Source organism: Pantherophis guttatus, chromosome 1, assembly GCF_059756535.1.
Source record: "Pantherophis guttatus breed Tessera chromosome 1, ASM5975653v1, whole genome shotgun sequence".
Lineage (NCBI taxonomy): Eukaryota > Metazoa > Chordata > Lepidosauria > Squamata > Colubridae > Pantherophis > Pantherophis guttatus.
The window spans coordinates 163,459,434-163,480,155 of record NC_142063.1 but is presented as its reverse complement, the minus strand read 5'-3'; the positions used below and the strand labels follow the sequence as shown (position 1 = coordinate 163,480,155).

The 20,722-nt window shown below is 35.4% G+C and overlaps 1 protein-coding gene across 3 annotated transcripts in view; it reads right to left on the bottom strand.

Moving 5' to 3' along the window:
- The window catches only part of GLS (glutaminase), a 73,371-nt gene that overhangs the window by 52,049 nt on the left and 600 nt on the right, over positions 1-20,722 (bottom strand). For all 3 annotated transcript variants that reach the window (XM_034429582.2, XM_034429599.3, XM_034429589.3), the window contains exons 2-5: positions 7,924-8,014; positions 7,463-7,584; positions 7,020-7,149; positions 217-296 (exon numbers count right to left, since the gene is read on the bottom strand). In XM_034429582.2, coding sequence (XP_034285473.2) covers positions 217-296; positions 7,020-7,149; positions 7,463-7,584; positions 7,924-8,014 — 423 coding nt within the window. The remainder of the gene's footprint in view (positions 1-216; positions 297-7,019; positions 7,150-7,462; positions 7,585-7,923; positions 8,015-20,722) is intronic.

The window sequence follows — 20,722 nt, the reverse complement described above, 5'->3', positions numbered from 1 at the left end:
AACTCTCAACTTCTGAAACATCATCCTATTTTCTACTAAAAATTGGAATGCCCTAAGCAGAACTAAAAATCCTATCTTTTCTCTAGTACCATAAGAAACATACATAGATTAAGCAGAACTATCTTGTATTTGTAATTTAACCCCCCAAAGGGTGTCTCTGCTTCTGTTTCTACAACTGAAATTATTTAATCAGTTCAGATATTTAAGCTACAATACCTCTGCCCATCGACTGTGCAAACAGATACTGCCCATAAGTCAGGACTGAATTTAGCCAGTTGTGGGATATAGTCCGCAACCTATACAAAACAAGTCCAATATAAAAGAATTAGATTATATAGCTACAAATAATAAATACATGAAACCCAGCTAGTAAAAAGCTAGTAAAATAATAAAAGGCACAGACACTTATCTAACCTCTCCCCCAAACTATCCCAAATTTTTAAAAACAGGATCTACCAAACAAATAAAAACAAAAAGCAGGTTTACTATAGTTTTGTTCTTGTCCACTTTATATAAAAAATGGTAGTTCATAAAAACTATTTTTAAGAATTCACTCAAGGTTAGCTGCACTTTTTCTTTCATAAATGTATCAATGAATAATCTGCAAATGGTCAAATCTCTGGGGTCTCTATTATCAGCACAACTGGGTCTGCCACTCTAGGACTAGTTTTACTGTACACAACATAGTAAGCCATAATGTTGTTAGATACTGGCACTGTCAATATTTGATCCCAACTAGTATATTTTATAAGGCATGATTTATAGTTTAACATTATGTGAATAGACCAAAATAGCTTCCTAAAAGCATAATAAAAATGTAGCATGCTAATTCCAAACCACTCTAAGCACGCATTATCAGTTGCAGAGTTATCATGTAGACAGAAGTTTGCATATTTTCTTTTCTAATCACTTTTGGAAATAGCTTAAAATCTAGCTATTAGATACTTTTGGGTCATCAAATTTTACACCACGGGTAAATTTCCTTAAAATAAGTTTTAAATACAAATTGAAGGACTTATTTTATTTTTCCTGGAATAAACAGCAAAAAGGGTGATTAAAACTTTGATTTGAAAATTACAAATAGACTAAGAGTTCATATAAATTTGAAATAAGATTTTGAAATTAATTATGAAAAATCCTTTTCTTGGGACACTGTTTTTATTTTGAATTCTTTAAAAAATATAGTAAGATAAGACTTAAAAATTGCATACCAAAGGAAACTGGGAGGATTTAATTAAAGAATTAAAAAACTAACTAAAACATTAATTAATTAATTAATTAATTAATTAATTAATTAATTAAAGAACAAGAATCAAACTTGACTAATATGGAATGAAGCAAATATTTTAACTATGGACATATTGAACAATACTTTTGAACAATGGACCTAGAAATTAATCTAGGAGTGTCTGCCTCTATAGTGTTTAAAAATGCTATAGAAGAGAAACATGTATTATCTAACACATTTGAGATTGATTTGAAAGTATATTTTAAAATGATAGGCTACATGAATCTTAAAAATGATTTTAGAAAAGAATCCAGCGGATGTCTTAATAATTAAAAATTATATAAAAATAACAAACCAAGGGAATGACTGGGATAATTTTCCTATATTGCATTGACAAAAGAGATTTGTTAAAGTTTTGAGGAATCTTGTGAGAAAGGACAAAGAAAAAAAGAAATCAAGATCTATGTCATTATTTGAATGGACTAAAATTGTTAGAAATAAAATGAAAGAATAGAAAATTGATTCATTAGATCTAAACTAAAATGGATATGTTGTTATCTTAATGGACTTTGGTGACATAAGGACTGAAATGACAAAGTTACCATTTTTTTCGGAGTATAAGATGCTTCAGAGTATAAGATGCACCTTAGTTTTGGGGAAGAAAATAAGAAAATAAAAATTCTGCCTCTGCCTACCAGCATCCATCTGGCTAGCGTCCTTAGCAAACAGCCTGGTCAGCTTCAATACATTAGCCTGATTCAGCATGAGCAGCTGATTGGCGGGTGGATTGCCTCCTGAAATACCCCCAATCAGCTGTTCCCAGAGGTGAACTTTAGCAACAAGTTTGATGATTGTGAGCGTGCACGGGCCTTGTTGGGGCAGATACACAGCTTCAAAAATGCAGCTGATCGTCGCAGGGCACTCCAGTGAGTACAGCAGGGGAAGCGCAGAACTGGTCCAACAAGGCAGCAGCTGTTCCGGGTTGCCATTTTGGCCTCTGCGCCTTGTTTTTTCACCCTCCAAAAGCTCCGTTTGAGAGCCTACCTTTGCAAAGAAAAGCTCCTTTGCAAACGGACTTTTTGGAGGCTGTTTGAGAGGCTCTTTGTTTGAGAGGCTCCAAATGATCCGTTTGAGAGGATGTGCAGAGGCCGGAGGGTGGGGGCCCGAGGGTGGGCGGCAGTGGTGGGTTGCTACGGGTTCGCACCGGTTCGGGAGGACCAGTAGCGATAAATTGGCGAGGGTCACAGAACCGGTATTAATTGCTGGCTGGCCACGCCCCCGAACCAGTCCCCACCCCACCCAGTCACTTCCTTTTCCTCCTTACCACCCGAGCGGCTTGCCTGCCTAAGCTGCCTTTCCACGTGGTACCTGCCCTGCGCCCCAACTGAGCTGCCGCCTCCTGCCTATAGGTAAGACGTGCTACTCCCCCCAGAGCATGCTGCGCCACCAACAGGGTCACGACCTTACCTTCCCCGCCCCTTACAGGAGTCTCCCCCGGACCCCGTTTTGGCTTCCAGGGGCTGCAGGGAGGCTTGCTAAGGCCAAAATGGGGCGTGGGGGTGTGTGGCGCCCCCCCTCCCATGCCCCATTTTGGCTCCCAGGGGCTGCAGGGAGGCTTGCTAAGGCCAAAATGGGGCATGGAGGGGTGCAGCGTCCCCCCTCCCACACCCTGTTTTGGCTCCCAGGGGCTGCAGGGAGGCTTGCTAAGGCCAAAATGGGGCATGAGGGGGGTGCCCAGCCAGACTCCCTGCAGCCCCCTGGAAGCAAAAACAGGCTCCTTCTTTCAAAGGAGAAAGAAACAAAAAAATCCTCACTGTTTAGGGAGATCCCCAGGTGCACTGAGCTTGAGTTGAGAGCTTATTGTAAGTCCTGCACTAGCTATCTTTGCTCAGGCTAAGCTACAAAATGTTTTTCCTCACTGTTTGGGGATCCCCATGTGCACTGAGCTTGAGTTGAGAGCTTATTGTAAATGCCTGCACTAGCTAATCCTTGCTCAGGCTAAACTACAAAACTTTCAAAACGTGGCTTTTCTTCCTCCTACCAAAGACCTTCTGGGGTTGTTCACAGGAAGGGAGAAAGGAGAAAGGGAGGGAGAAAGAAAGAAAGAAAGAAAGAGAGAGGGGGGGAGGGAGGGAAGGGTAAACCCTTTTACTCACACTTCATCCTCACTGTTTGGGGATCCCCACGTGCACTGAGCTTGAGTTGAGAGCTTATTGTTAAGTGGCTGCTAGCTATCCTTGCTCAGGCTAAGCTAATCAATAGTGGAGCTCTAAGAATGCCAGATTATCAATGGGCATGTTCTGAGTTTCAAAACGTCTGGCTTTTCTTCCTCCTACCAAAGACCTTCTGGGGTTTTTCACAGAAAGGGAGAAAAGAGAAAGGGAGGGAGAAAGAAAGAAAGAAAGAAAGAAAGAAAGAAAGAAAGAAAGAAAGAAAGAGAGAGAGAGAGAGAGAGAGAGAGAGAGAGAAGAAAGAGACAAAGAAAGAAAGAGAAAGAGAAAGAGAAAGAAAAAAAGGAAGGGAGAGAGAGAATGCAGGTATCTCTTAACAGAGGCTTGAACTTGCCTATAGAAAGCTTTGGACAGATGACAACAGAATAAATTTGATCTGTTTTTCGTTTTGGGGAACTAGCAGGTTGTGAAAAATAGGGAGTGTTTTATCTCACAGAAGTCTATCACTAACTTATTCAGATAGTCCTCACTTACTGAAAGTTGTAAAGTGAAATACCACATGACTGTACTGATTTACACTATCAAACCTAGATGCAGTTATTAAGTGAATCACTGTGGGTCCTCAAGAATGATGTCACTTGAACATGACTTGTTAGCTTCCCCATTGACTTTGCTTTTGGAAGCCAGCTCTGAAAGAAGCAAATGGTGATTATGGGATATTGCATGCATTGCCTGCCAAATGCCGAATCGCAATCACATAACCATCAAGACATTAGAACGGCAACAACTCTGAAAATCATTTGTAATTTTCTTTTTTTAGTACTGCCATAAATTTGAACAGAAGCTGAATGAGCAATTGGTAAGTGAAGATTATTTGTACTTAAAACTAACCTTCTGTCCACAGATCAATGAAAATCACACGGAGAACATTCTATATCAGTGGTAGTCAACCTTTTTATACCTACCGCTCACTTTTGTATCTCTGTTAGTAGTAAAATTTTCTAACCGCCCACCGGTTCTACAGTAATGGTGATTTATAAAGTAGGGAAGTAACTTTACTTTATAAAATTTATAAAGCAGAGTTACAGCAAGTTAAAGCATATAATAATAATTACTTACCAAATACTTTATGTCGGACTTTCGCTAAGTTTGGCAGAATAAATCTTTATAAAACAACTTACTGTAGTTAAATCTATCTTTTTATTTATATTTTGCATACATAGAAGCATGAAGTCTGATGAAATTACATTTAATTAATTAAATTATTAATGAGATCCCTGAGGCTGATGCTGCAAAACTAAATACTGGATATCTGGCTCAATTTTTGTAAGGAACAAACGAAGGTCTCCTCTTTCGGAAATATTCAGGCGGTTTCTTTCTTTGGTCATAATATGATTAACAGTACTAAAGCCTGATTCCACAAGATATGAGGTAGGGAAAGGTATCAATAAACTGAATATCATTTTCCACATATTTGGATATAAGACAGGAATTTTTTTATTTTGTCATAGGTTTTCATATCCACCACTATCAAATTTATGTTTACTTTCTTCATCATATCTAATTTCTAACAGTTCTTCTTGGCAAGTTGTATCAGCCTCTTCAATATTTGCGGTAAAAGGATTTTTCATCCAGTCATACACCTTCAATTTCAAAATATCTTCAAATCATTTTTCCATGTCCAATTTAAGTTCGTTGAGGTGGCTACTGAATCTGTCAATATCCTCTGGACTTATATCATCTTTTATAGATGATAATTCAGGAAACTGATGAAATTCTCTCTTCAATAGATTATAACGAAGTAGTTCAAGTTTGTCAATAAATAATGACACAATACTTTGGCAACCTATAAGAGTTTATTAGCTCCTTGAAGCTGCAAATTGACATCATTAAATCTCTTGAAAATATCTGTCAAATAAAAGGCATCATTCTTTACTGTTTTTAACTGTTGACACAGATTGGTCTCATTATGACTCTCAAAAAATTGTATGATACTATCATATAATGCTACAAAACGAGCCAAAGATGTACCCTTTGACAGCCACCGAACTTCTGTGTGCAAAAGTAACGTAATAAAATCTTCATTATTGCCCTGGCAAAGCTGTCGAAACTTTCTATCATTTTTTGCATTGGATTTGATCTTGTTTATGGCTCGAATTATTATAGTTAATGATGAATGGAGACTTGTACCTAGATGTTTTCCTACAAGATGTTGTCTGTGCACCACACAATGAATACATAAAACATTTGGCACTTCTTCCTTCAGATAAGCAACAAATCCACGATAGCGACCTACCATTGATGGTGCTCCATCAGTAGCGCAGCAACAATATTATTCAAAGGAATATTATTTTTTGTAAAGTATGATTTCACAGTATTAAATATAGATAATCCTCTTGTATCTGTACTGAGATTTATTGCGAACAGCATTTCTTCTCGTAATGTATTGTTTTCATCAAAATAACGTACATATGCCATCAATAAAGCATTATTATCTGCAATGGTAGACTCGTCCAATTGCATGGAAAATGAAGAGTTTTGGAGAATACTTATAAGGTTTTTTTTCAACATTAACTGCCATTTCTTCAATTCATCGTTTTACTGTGCTATCACTTAGGGGCAACATTTTTAAAATTTCAGGTATATCCTGATGCATTACTGTTGAGATAAATTCTTTTATAGAGGGTATTATTACAGTTTCTCCAATAGTATAGCTTTTACCACTTTTTGCAATTAATTGTGAAATGCGATAAGCGGCAATTGATCCATCTTTGTTCGCAGCATGTTGTTTCTTAAATTATGCAACGACTGTTGAACAATTTTGAAATTTTTTATATATTTCCTGAAAATATTCAATGGGATTGTACTTATCATTTGGATGCTTTGTAGAAAGATGTTCTCGCAATCAACTTGGCTTCATTGCCTCATTGGATAATGTTTTATGATGCGTACTGACCAGTGCGACCGCAAACAAAAGAGCCTGTGGCGTGTATCGTCATCTGCGCATGCCTCTCGCGCATCATGGATTGGGTTGGGGGGGTGCGCCGGCTACCAGTTCTGCTTGTCTGTTACAGCTGGGTGGTGTGGGGGGAGATGCGCGAGCTATTCTGGGACAAGGCTCTTTTGTTTGCGGTCGCACTATAGCGCCATTTAGTTTCACTTACGTAACATGAACTAAACTTATGCGCAGGCGATACAAATAGATACAAATTGCTTAATGCATTGTAAGCCGCCCTGAGTCTCCGGAGAAGGGCAGCATATAAATTAAAGCAAAATAAATAAATAAAATAGTATATTTTCAGAAATTTAAATTGTCACGGGGAATTTTATGAAAACCTAATGAAAATGTTTTTAAATAATGCTATGAAATTTTTTTTTTAAAAGTCAATTAAATTAAAAAAAAGGAAAGTGCTTCAGTATCGGACAAAACCCCTACCGCCCACCATGAAAGCTGGAATGCCCACTAGTGGGCGGTAGGGACCAGGTTGACTACCACTGTTCTATATCTTTCCACCAAGATTGGTGGCATGATCTCAGGATGACTTGAAGGGCACAAACAACTATGAACTGCAGCTGGCCATCTCTATATTGCCACCAATTATTTTTAATAAGACACTTACCTTCCCTCCTGACTGTTTTTTAGCATTTTCATATAACTCATCAATGTGAGAGGCAAATGACATAAAATCAGGAATGACAAATTTTCGCCTGAAAGCCTGAGTTAGTAATACAATGTTGCTTTGGACACATCTGTGAAATACAAAAAAATTATTATTACATGAGTGATAATACCATATGTCTTTCACAGAAATAATAAAAGTGCTTCTGAAATCTAAAGAATAGAATTGTATCCAAAGACATTATTTAGTGAAGCTAATATGTCAACTACTGACATAATGCACACTTTTGGTCTCCTCTGTGCTCTTCCTCCTTCCGTGAAATCAGATGTGGGGGAATTGCATATTGAAAAATATTTCTGAGCAGTGTTCATTTACATCATTTTGTACTAGCCTCATTATTCTATACTATAAACAAGTTGTAGCAAATCAGTTAAGGTATTTACTTTTTAAAGAGTTCTTTATCTAGCATGACACCATCTGATGTTGTCTGAAGTGTCAATCTTAACATATCCATGCATTCTTTCAGTCTCGGATCAGCTGTTCGTAAACCTGTAGATTTTAAAGCCTGTAAAATAAAAAAGGCATCAAAGATATTTCTTCTTCTGAACACTAATTCACATAACATTGGTTCTGATTCCCATCTGATCTTCTTTTCCAATAGACTGCAATAGATAGCTCACAAGACATTTCTGTTTTCAGTGCTTTGTTTTAAATACGTATAGCCACACTCCCTAAATGTGAGTAAAATGATAATGCAGCCTTCTTTAAAACTTAAAATTTCTGTGAGTTTTAGTAACCTTCCCATAACCTGATCATTACCAAACCTGTATTTTTTCAAAAATAAAAAGATATAAGGCTAATTTACTTAGCACATAATTTATTAGAAACATGATAAAAAACTTACTGTGATGAACTTATGAACTGGTATTTTTTCTTGTCCTTCTGCAATAGTATAGAAGAGCAAATCTTCCAAGCTAGGCAACAAACCTCCTTTACTAAGGAGAGAACACAGGTATGGGGGGAAACCAAGTATTAGTTTGTCACGATCTTAAATCAATGTAATTCTATAAAATATACTCCTATGAAAATCTATTCTTAATTAAATCTTACAGTGAAACATAGTTTCATATATACATACACAATGAAATATAAATCCGACAGTGAAAGTTTCACATACACATAGTGTGTCATTAATTATTATTATTTAAGCACTGTATTTGTTCTTCAATGGACATTTTTATTTATTTTTCCTATCGAAATAGGACACAAGTAACCGTATATGCCAATATAACAACATTTTGCTATATAGTAAATTTCCAATTAATACACAAATTCAATCTTTCAATCAGTGCCTCCTTGCTAGATAACTGAAAAAATACAACTAAACAAGTTTTCTTCTTGGTGTATTAATATTTCTTAATTTTGTGTTTGCTTGTGTGTGTGTATGTGAGAGAGAGAGAGCGAGTGAGAGGGAGGGAGGGAGGGAGGGAGGAGGGAGGGAGGGAGGGAGGGAGAGAGAGAGAGAGAGAGTTCAGATACATTTTCCAACTACAGAAAACATAAGGCTAAAACTAAAATTTAACAAACTCCTCTCCAAAAATTTTAAGAAAAACTGATACAGGTGGTAATTTGTGACTAAAAATCAGAAAAATATAAGATTAATTTGCAAACTTTATATTCCATACAACATTTAACATGGTTATACTTTTAAGAAACATAAAATGTTCAAACATTAAGGCTTAGTTCAACTTCTTAAAGTAGTTTTTAAATAACTTTATAGATTATTTATCATTGACATCTGTTGCAGTTAAATCAACCAGATTAGCCCAGTATTTAGCTATGGCACTGAACTAGCTGATACAGAAAGCATGGCAAACATTTAATTTACTTACAGAAAATATCTCAAATGGACTATTCTTGGATAAAGCTTATCAGTTTAAACTGCGGTATAAGCTTTTTCTCCCTCTATTTCACAGCTCAATAATGTTATGTAATATTTGTTTAGCCTAAAAGCAGCGTTTTAGCGTCATTAAATACTTAGAAAAATACATATTCAGCATAACCAAAAAGAACTAAGACAGAAAGTGGACATGGCGTTGTCACCATTATCTTTACTATGTGGAAGTGAGTGTTTATTCACTGCAAAGTCTGTACTGAAAAAATAAAGAGAAGCTCATTTGAAGCCATAAGACACGGTAAGTCACTTTGGTACAACAAAGATAATGTTGTCCTTCAAACATCTATTACAAGGCCATAGAGTGACTTTTAAAGAAGTTCTGAATCTCAGTTCTGAATGAAGTTCGTGACCTAACACTTTACATTGAAATCAAGTTCCAAAATATCAAATTTGACTTATATTAAGAAATAACATTGCTTAAACAAGTTGAGAGCATCTGAAGTATGGCATTAGCTAGAAAAGAAGTAATAAGTTTGTGCCCTATGACAAGACTGCAACAAAAGACTGATTAAGCTAATACTGAGACAGCAAGATCTGTAGGTAAGCTGTCAAGGTTAGCCAAAAGGAAAGACTACAAAATTCTGGAACTATACGGACCTGTATTTTGAAAACAGTATGCACACTGAGTTGGAAAAGACACTGATGTTGGGAAAGATTGAAGGCAAAAGGAGAAGGGGACAGCAGAGGATGAAATGGTTAGATAGCGTCATTGCTACAGTGAACATGAATTTGGGCAAACTCCAAGAGACAAAGTGGAGGACAAAGTCTTGGATACTATGGTCCATTGGGCCGCAAAGAGACAAACACAACTTAGCAACTGAACAACATGCACACTGAGTGCTTTTAGACAACTGCATTGGCTCATAAATACATTGGGAATTCTAAGGAGATATCTGGCTCAAAATACTACATAGAAGAGTAACCTTATTAATGTTTTAATAAAGTACACATCAAATCAAATATTTATTACAGTTAAAGACCAGCATATATACTGCAATTACTGTAATTAAAGACAAATGTCTTTTCTCACTGTATACCCCTCTACCTTCCCATCTTCTCCGGTTTTACTAATGGCAGCAACAACTGAGTAACTTTAACTTCTCTTTGTCCCCTCCATTCCATGTTACTCTTATCCACATTTCCATGACACTTCAGCAAACACGAAATGAAAAAGCATTCATTCTCTTTTCCCCTTGTCATTTTATAAGGACAAAGATGAGAAACAGAGTAGCAAACCTTAGTGTGGAATAACACAAATGTTCTTTTTTATCTTTTTTACTTTTCTACAATTGTTACCCACTTCCAGATGTCTGCTGGCAAAGTAAGAAAATAAAAACCGATATAGCATTATGGAATAGAAAAAGAATGTTGCAGTTGATGCATATAAAAGCACATATCCACAGAGGTATGATAGTTGCATGATGATAATGAAAGAACCACAGTTAAGTTTTAGAAAAAATATGCAACATTCTGAATACATGCAATTTGGAGAAAAAATGACATTAGGTGACAGATAGATGGGTTTGGATGAGACAAAAGGATGAAATGAATGAAAGCTCAATGAAGCCATTTGGAAACTCCCTATTATACCATGGGGGTATAAAATACGGTATGTTGCAACAGCCCTGGGGATGGCTGGTGACCTGAAAACTGTCCAACTGTTTTGTTAGCCTTTGAATTTTTAACCTGATTTAATTTTACTTCTAAGTTTTAACTTGTTCTTAGTGCTGTTTTAAGATATGCTTTTATTTATGTATTTATATTATAAATAAATAAATAAATAAATAAATAAATAAATAAATAAATAAATAAATAAATGTGACTGTTTATGATAAAAAAACCTGAAAGAATGAGTGAATTACAGCAATGAGTTTGTAATTTAGGAATGTCGAGTGGATCTTGGAGAAAATGAAAAATACAAAAGAAAAAAAAAGTATTGGAAGATGAATTCAATTTTCGACAGAACAAGTAGAAACAGGATGTAATGAATGTATACAAATACCCTGGACCAGCATAAAAATAATTAAATGAAGAGGGTCACTTAAGTGAGTGGAGTTACATTAATGAGAAATATGTAAATGGATATTTAATAGACTGATAAACTGCAAGAAATGATTGATAAGAAACAAAATGCATACAAAAGAATGTTTACAGCAAAAATGTGGTGGGCTTTCATCATAAAATTAATTATTTGAGATGAAACTAAAAGGAAGGAATACTAGAAGGATTACTGTAAAAATTTTTATTAGAATTGCAATGATTTGTCAAAGAATGCAATTGAAAGAATCCTGAATCATATTCAATACTAGAGAACATATTCTTTCAAACATAGAAGCCAACTTTTTTTTTCTTTGGTTAATTTAGCATTTTTAATGCAATTTCCCTTCCTGATCCCACCTGATGGTAAGCAAGAAGGGTTGCTGGTGGTGATATTATTTTTAAACTTTAGAATAATTTTTATGGGGATATTTTAGCTGTTTACTGTATCTATGTACAATTTCATGCAAAATATTTGCAGTAAACATGCTAAATAAATTTCTGGCACCATAAACAACTACTACATTACAAAATTTACGATGTAGCTTATTCTAATGTAAATATCAATCCAGGCTAATTCTGAAACTTGCTAAAGTGAAACCACAATCCAACAGATCATTTGGAAGAAAGGGACAGCTGTTCAAGCAATGTTCATTAAATCTAGATGGATATATGACAGGAAAAATATGTGGGACGGGGAAGAAGAAGAAAGCTAGTTTTTTCCATTGTTACTTTAGTCAAATGAAATGAATGGAAGGTATCAGACTTTTGCCTTTAGAAAATGGCATGGAGATGGCAGAGCACGTGAACAAAGGAAACATTAAGGGACAATTCAGGATCTCTTTCCTTTCTCCCATCGCTGCCTTTAGGAGGAGGAAGATGAGCAGTAGCACAGGGTTCCATAGAAGAAAAAACACCATTGCACAGACAGAACCATGCATTGCAAATTTGTTCCACTGCATATAAAATCCATTTGATTGGCCTTTGTGCATACAAAAGCTTGATAAAGCAAAAATGGAAGTGTAAAAGGATGTTTTCTAGAGAACTTGTGAATGAGAGATCCACAAACCACAGCAGAGATTATTTTTATATACGTGCTGCCACTGAGGAACATAATAGAACCAACAGCAAAGGATACAGTACAAAGTAGGTACAACATTTACATCTACTTATTTATTTATTTATTTATTAGTTCGATTTATATGCCGCCCTTTTCTGGAAACTCAGGGGGACTTACAATGCATTAAGCAATAGCCTTCATACTTTTGTATATACCCGCTTAGTAGGGCTTTCGGGGCCTCCCAAGCGGTGTTCTTTTTTATACAAAGTCAGCTTATTGCCCCCACAAACTGGGTCCTCATTTTACCTACCTCAAAAGGATGGAAGGCTGAGTCAACCTTGAGCCTGGTGAGATTTGAACTTGCAGTAATTGCAGGCAGCTGGTGTTTCTTAACAGTGCTTTAGTCTGCTGCGCCACCAAGGCTCTTATACATATGGAAAAGGAAACTAGGGAGCTCACAGACATTGAAAAGCTTTCACTGGTACTATTAAATTATATTGAAATTTGTCAATTTCTAAAAGTGTACTTTTTCAAAAAATTTAGTATCAATATATGGATATAATATTAAACTAGAAAATTTCAAAATTCATTTTTTTTCAAAATCATTGTATGGTAATTAAAAATATCTGTACATCTAAAACACAATTCATTACTAATGCATTTTAAATGCAAATAAGATGCTCTCGGGGAAAAGGAAAATGCAGCAAACTAGTCGTCAGTCAGCCTGTCATCTAAACCAGCGGTCTAACCTTTGCAGCCTGGCATCCTGGTGAGGGGGAGAGAGGAACAGGGCCGTGCGAGCAGCAGGCTGGCACACGCACAGGTGCAGTTTACACAAGCACTGGGCCAGAGCATACACACGTGCAGTTCAAATCACACAAGTGGCAGACTGGCCCGCACACACATGCAGCTCAACTTGCGCAAGTTCAGCTGTGTCTGCATGTGCACACACACCACACTCGCGCAAGTTGAATTAAGCATGCGCATGCTGGCATCCTGCTCATGCAGCCTGATTGTGAATAGGCCACGGCCTGGTAGTGGGCTATGGCCTGGGGTTTGGGGACCCCGATCCAAACAGTATTTGGGAAGACTCTACAGCAGATCATAATCAATAGAACATATAAATAAATAAAAGGAGTCATCATGAATCTTGTCTGACAAATCGTTTCAATGTTTAATTAGCTACCAATTTCCTTAACATATGTGGATAATGTACTATAGAAATAGTATATCTGGACTTCAATAAAAATGCCATTTATGTATTTGTCAGCTTAATAGAATGATAGTTCAGTCAACTTGCAGCTGGTTCAAATCATACTCAAAAATGCTCATCAGTAGTTTTTCTCTGCATTGGAGAATAGTTTCAATATTCTTTAATATTTTTGTTACCGCCATGAATGAACAGATAGGGGAATGTTTATCAAATTTGCCATACAGCACAAAATTAGATAAGAAACTGAATGTATTAGAAGGCAGAAACAATACTCAAAATAATCTTGACAAGTCAGAGAAACCAGTTGAATTACATTTAATAAATACAAATCCCAAGTTTTTCACTTAGTAAAAAAATGAAATGCACAGGTATAAAATGAGAAATATAGGATAGTCACAGTACTTGTGAAAAGTACACAGATTAATATTTGTTTGTAAACTTAGCAGTGTGATGTGATTGTAAAAAGGTAAATGCTAGCTTAGACACCACCTACAAACATACAAGTTAAAAATTGCAGAATTAATCATTATACTTTATTCTGGTTCGACTAGTCCCCAACTTGAACACTGTGTGGGCACAACACTTTAAGAAGGATTTAAAGGAAGACAACAAAGATGATTAGGGGGCTAGAAACAAAGTCCTATGAAGACGGATTAAAAGAGCTGGGAATATTTAGCCTTGACAAAAGACAACTGGGTATGGGAGGATGAGAACTATCATTCAGAAGGTCAAAATCTGCAGCATTCTCTCATTACGCAGCACAGAAAAAAGGATTTAAGATACAAGGAGACAGATTGCAACCAATTTTTGTTGGGGGGGGGCAACCCTAACAAGAAGACTTTGACAACAGAACCAACTACCCAAAGAAATAGGGGACGTGTCTATGGGACAAATAGGTGTCTTCCAGCTTTCATGGCAATCTAGTTACATGCTTTCTTTACTCCACTCTGATCCTATGGATGGAGTTACTCATATAAATAGCTGAATAGTAAATTATTTATGCTCAAACACTTTTAGGTTACTTTAAATAACATTGATGTAATATTTTAGCCATCTGCCTCATAAAATGAAGAGGATGGCTCTCTCTAAATCATCTCAAGGTAAGTGATTCTCTCCAGAAAATGGAGAGGGGGAAAAGATGGATTATCCCAGACAGTCAAGAAGAGCTAAAGACTCATTCTTCTGCCACTCCTCCAAACTCCAATAGATTGGATAAAAATTCTGTATTAATTCCAATGTATTGCTTTCCCAGTAACAATTAACTAACTTTGAATTAATATTTAAACGACAGTCTATTTCCAAACAAGAGTAAAATTGAAAGTTTAAAAACTGGCGTATATGGAATACATGGTAACTTTTACATTTCATAAAAATCTGAAAACACTGAAGAGACTCCTTGTTACTTTTCATGAACCAGAATTAAGACTTTAGATGACCTTCATTTTACTCTACAAACTGAACCACTTCAAGTGCATGGGCAATTGACCAGAAATAATTTAAATATTAACTTACTTTCAAATTGCTGAGTGGCAGAAGGTTTTGTTAAACTATAAGGAATAATATATTCAGGAAGTCTTCTTATTGCAAGTTGATTTTAAATTTGAAATAACGGATACTTACAGATTAAAAACAAGCGGCAATCCTTCACAGGCATGTATTTATGTGAGTGGGTGTATTAAATTATTGAAGTCCAGTATTATAGACCATTTTTACAACTTTTGAGAAAGCTACCAAATTGAAAATATTATAGATTCAAAATCATGATTTATCCGTATCTTACTTTTTCTCTAATAATCAACGCTAGCATATTCTACATATTCTATGTAATTCTTCCCAGGGTTGGAAAGTGGAAAGTGGAGGGCAATAACCCTAGCCTTATTGGATATTCAAAACAATTATACTTTTCTTTTGCACAATTAGATTGAGTACTTCACTTTTTGGACATTTAGCTTCTTTCAGTTTAAACCTATATTCATCTTTTTTTTTTCTTTGTGCACTTCCTATTTAGGAAGCGTATTACAGTTCCAGACATCTGTAACCCTGGGAAAGCAGCCTTGAAAAATATTTTGCGTACAAGAAGGCATAGTACTTATAATAGTCGGTATGTAAATTGATTCAGATTTTTAAAAAGAGACAAATGTGCAACAAATTGTAAAAATTAGTCTGATATCATGTTGCAAGAAACAGCTTTTTCTGTAACCTAAGAACTGAACTGCTGAAAACTGCATTAGTTTTCAATATTATATTTTACATATATTATATTTAACAACAATGTTAAACAATTGATACAAATTTCCATTTGAATAGTACATAATTTTCATAAACTAGGACTTGTTACAGGTCAACGATCAATCATTTTATTTCCATATTACCTTTACCATTTTATGAGGCTTATATTACAGCCATTCAAGAAATATGGGCATATTTTTTTCACAGGATTTCAAATTCTTATCTTCACCTAGTAGATTTATCTCTCAATTTATCAACTGAAATTGGGACCTGACAATTACCTCTTGCCTCCCTGATTTTCTTCTACAGTACTAGTGACCCTAAAGATATTAAGATAAGGTGACACATGGCAATGGATATAAATTTCCCTTATTTGCTGATATTATGGCTATTCTCAATATTCTTCATGCCATTACCAAAGCTTATTTATCTTATAAAGTAACATGGTTTATACCCTGATTATACTATTAACTGGGGAACAAAACTAATTTACTCTCTTTAGGACGCAGTATATCCGTAAACTACTGCAAGAGATTAGCAGTTATGCTTTTTTAAAAAAATTCTATAAACTAATTGGATGTATATCTTTCTCAAAAATATCTTAATAATTTGAATAAAACATGCTTAAATGTATAGATGTAATTTCAGTAGACATAATTCAATGTTTAAAGCTTCCATTAAGTCTCTGGGGCAAGTTTAAAGTTATCAAAATGAGTATTACCTTGAGATTAATGTTTAACAAGTATTATCTATTAAATACTTAGATTAGATAGATATAGTAGTATTTAAACATTGTGAACCCTTTTGAATTTTCAATATTTCTGCATAAAATATACCTTAAAATGTCCTTTCCACACAAGTTCTGAAACTAGATAAAGAGAACCCTATTCAACAAATGAGTCGAAATATTATATTTGTTCATTTATTTATTTATTAAGGAAAATGATCTAAAGTTATATCTAAAGGTTAAAAAAATAATCTTTGTTGGTGTGCCCTCCCTTGGGCAGCAATAACTACAACTAAACATTCTGATAATGGTTGATCAGGCCTGTACTTAAGAAATTTAGCCTGTTTCTTTAACTAAACAGCTTTAACTCAGGGATGTTGGTTTGTTTCTTCACATGAACTGCCTACTTCAAGTCCTTCTACCCTTTTATAGGATAAAGGTCAGGAGTTTGACTTGGCCAATCCAAAATATTAACTTTCTTCTTAACTGTTGATCACTCTTAGGTTGTACGACTTGTGTATTTTGTGTTGTCATCTTGCTACATGATCCATTTTCTGTTGAGTATATGTTCACAGACAAATAGCCTAACACTTTCTTGTAGAATTTGCTGAGACAATTTAGAATTCATAGTTCCACTGAAGATGGCAAAGCTGTCCTGAGACAGAGGCAGCAAAGCAGGCCAAACCATGATACCAGCACCATATTTCACAGATGGCATAAAGTTCTTATGCTGGAGTGCAGTGTTTGCGTTTCACCAAATCTAAGGCTTTTCTTCAAAAGCCATGAAATTTTCTTTGTCCATGAAATTTCCTAGTAGGGAAAGTTCCTAGTAGGGAGTGGGGTTTACTCTCATTTTATATTCTAGTGGCTTGCCCTAACAGTTTTGGTGGGAGTGGTCTTGATGGTTCTTTGGTTAGGCTGTTTACTGTTAGCTTCTTTGACAGTTCCTTGTTTAGGGTATTGTTTGCTTCTTGATTGTTGGCCTAATGTTAATCTTGGTGTTAATTTCTGCTCATTTGAGTTACCTAGTTTGGGTAATAAAATGTCTGCAAAAAAATGACCAAGCTCAGAGAGCACTAGGGACCCCTCATTTCAATCCTGAGCTACAAATATTCTCCTCTATTGGTATGCTATTGAATATCCTTGGAGAATATGAGATTGCCTTATGATTAGAGTGGTAAAACACTTCTGAAATTTAGGTCTAAGGATAGGATATCAAACAAGTATCTTCATTTCCAGCCTCAAAAACTGCCAAATGCATCTGGTCATTAAATGCTTACTAGGTACATTTTGATCCAAAATTCCATGAAAAACTGCTATTGTGGAATAACCCAAATCTGAAAATAGGAGGGAAAATGTTTTATTGGAATGCTTGGACCAAACAATAAATCAGTACTCTCAATCAATTGATTACTAATGAGTTGTGTTTTGAGTATAATTTCTTTACAAGATTTGCTGAGCAATATATATAACTGAAATGTATTAAACAGAATGGCCTGGCTGCTTTAGCAGCAGCAAGGTACTAACAAGTTTAAAATGTTTAAGAGATGCAGCACTTGAACAAAAACTGACAATCTAATTTTATGAGGAATTAAAAAGTAAAAGTTCTATTAGTTTTATATCTGAATTATGGAATAAAGAACTAGAATATTCAATTTTGGAGGATAAATGGGTCCAGGTGAAAAACTGCATGATTTAAAAAAGAAGAACCCCTCCCTCCCCCCCAAAAAAGAAACTCCAATTGCCTCTTGAAAAAGGACCTTTGGGACAACCATGACCTGGATGACTGAGAATCTCCACAGACATGATTTAAAAAGGAAACTAATTTATCAGAAAATATTTTTATTAACCCTTTTGAAAATGTTTTTTAAAAAGTTGGATATTAGATTTGGTGTGTGTTGTATGAAATTCAAAAGCTCTTTAAGTCATATAATTTGGTCGTCCAATTACAATTTCAATTTGATTTCAAATCATTACATATATCAACACAATTTTGGAAAGAAATATTATAGTTAAGGACCTTGATGCAATGTTGAATGTCATTGTTTCACAAAGAGGTTTGGCTTTATCCAGCCTGGGCATGAGCAAAAAGGATTTGTTATACATGGAACAGCAATATATATTAACATTTCATCTAGATTAGTAAAACAGGCTCAACATTGATTTGAAGGCACAAAGGGGGGACCTCCATTGTATAATTACCACTTTTTATTATTTCTGTTGATATTGGGTTTTATTTATTTATTTAACACATTTAAATGGTTTTCCATCTATCAAAATAACTCTAAATGGCAGATAACCAAACAAACTCACAATCCATAATATAAGTAGCAAACCGAGGCTTCTAAAGTATTATCATTAATAGAAATACCTTATACATATACATATACATACATACATACATACACACTTCTCTATTAAAGCAACATAATAAAACATAAAGATGGGATGCTCTTCTTCTCATGTGCAGATCAGCTAAGAATTTTAGGTGCCAAAGTACACACAAAAATGGATTGGAGTTATCTGCAAGAACATAAGTACTATAATAGATTTTTTAAAATATCCATATATCCTGTATATATTCATGGATAAGCCCATCTGTGGATTTTGACCCAAATACCATGAAAAATGAATAATTCATGAATTACCCATAGATAAGCCAATTGTGAAAATTAAAACACTAAAAAAATTTAAGGATAGCCTTATTCCTGAGTATATATATAGTAACTGGATTCCCATACCAAGTAGAGAATTAGATTCAATAGCCTAAATGGCCTCTTCCAACTTTGTAATTCTAAGTTTCCCTGCCAGAATTTTACATCCAATTACCAAATCAAATCAAAGACCATAATTCCTTAAGCCTTATGATTTTCTCAAAACTGCAGGCAAACCATTTTCTATCATTAATTTCACTGAAATAACTGAGTCTATAGCTTCCTCCCCACCACCCTGATACATTGCTCATTGATTGGCCTGAAAATCATTTTAAAGATGAATCATAAAAATACCTATAGCAGCTGCAATCATACTTCAGTAGATTCACTGCAAGTAGTAAAAACAATTTTCTTTTAAATTTAAACTGTATTACCTAAAAAATTCTGATCACAAGTATTCATGTTGTCAATTGTCAGTGGTTTTATATGAAGGGACAAATAATTAAATTGAAGATTCAGAAACGTTGACTGAAATAAAATGCTTTCCTGGGAAGAAAAATTGAAAACTTCTGAGCACTTTTAACATGACTCTATTCACCTAAGTGTATTTCACTACTTATCTCTTCTGTAAATGAGACTGTTAATAAATGAGTAATTCAACTAGAAGATTTTTAAAAGCTACATTCAATATTTCAGATACAATCCTTTGTAACTGTTTAATTGTACTCTAGATTTTAATTCTTAGATATAAATGCTGGACAGGAAAATTCTAAAAAACTCCGCCAACATAATATTTTAGATGAACATTTCCTGAATTCCCTTTTACACATTGCATGGCAGAAATGTTTCTCCCTCCCCAGATCTCATTTCATAAATATGTACCAAAAAAAGGAAATTGTACATCATTTAATAAACACTTCCAATAAAATAAGTGAAAACTGAAAACAGTAGAACCCTTTCACAGGCCTGTTTCATGGATCAGCTTATGACCCTTAGCTGAAAGACATAAAATCTCTAAGTAAATCACGCTTCAAATATAAATTCTCAAATAAATAGCAGCATTTAATTTTAAAAATGAAAGCTAGCAAGACTAAAGCATCGCTGACACTTTCCCAAACTCCAATTTTACCACCCACTAACTTAAGACATAAATTAACTGTAATTATCCAGTGATTAAGTAAAATCCACCCAAATCAGTGGCCAGTGGGTCCTTCCAATGGTTACTTTTCTGCTACAATGCCCAAAACACAATAAAGGCATCCCTTCCTCCCCCTCCCCCTCACACTTTACTTTCAATAGAGAGTGAAAGCTAATTTAATCTCAGGAAAATAAATATATCGAAGTCTACGGAGATTCTCAGTCATCCAAGCCACGGTTGTCCCAAAGGTGCTTTTTTTTCCAAGAGGCAACTGGAAAACGTCTTTTTTTTTTTTTTTTTGAAGACGTTTTCGCTTCTCATCCAAGAAGCTTCAACTCTGACTGGACGGTGGATCCTTCCATTCCCCACCATCCAGTCAGAGCTGAAGAAGCTTCTTGGATGAGAAGCGAAACGTCTTCAAAGTAAAAACCAGAAAGTCCAGTTGCCTCTTGGGGGAAAAAAAAGCACCTTTGGGACAAAATGCATCGAAGGAAGGAGGGGATGGCAAAGAACCTCCCAGCCACTCCGCGGGGCCAGGGACGGTTGTTCTGGCAACCTCCCAGTCCCATCTTCAGCTCTGCCTTCCTAGACATCCACCCAGCACGTGGGGTAGCCCTGTCCTGTCCTGACATTTACAAAGCAGCATCCTGTCACATGTCAACGGGAGGAAGACGCCGGCAGCACCAGC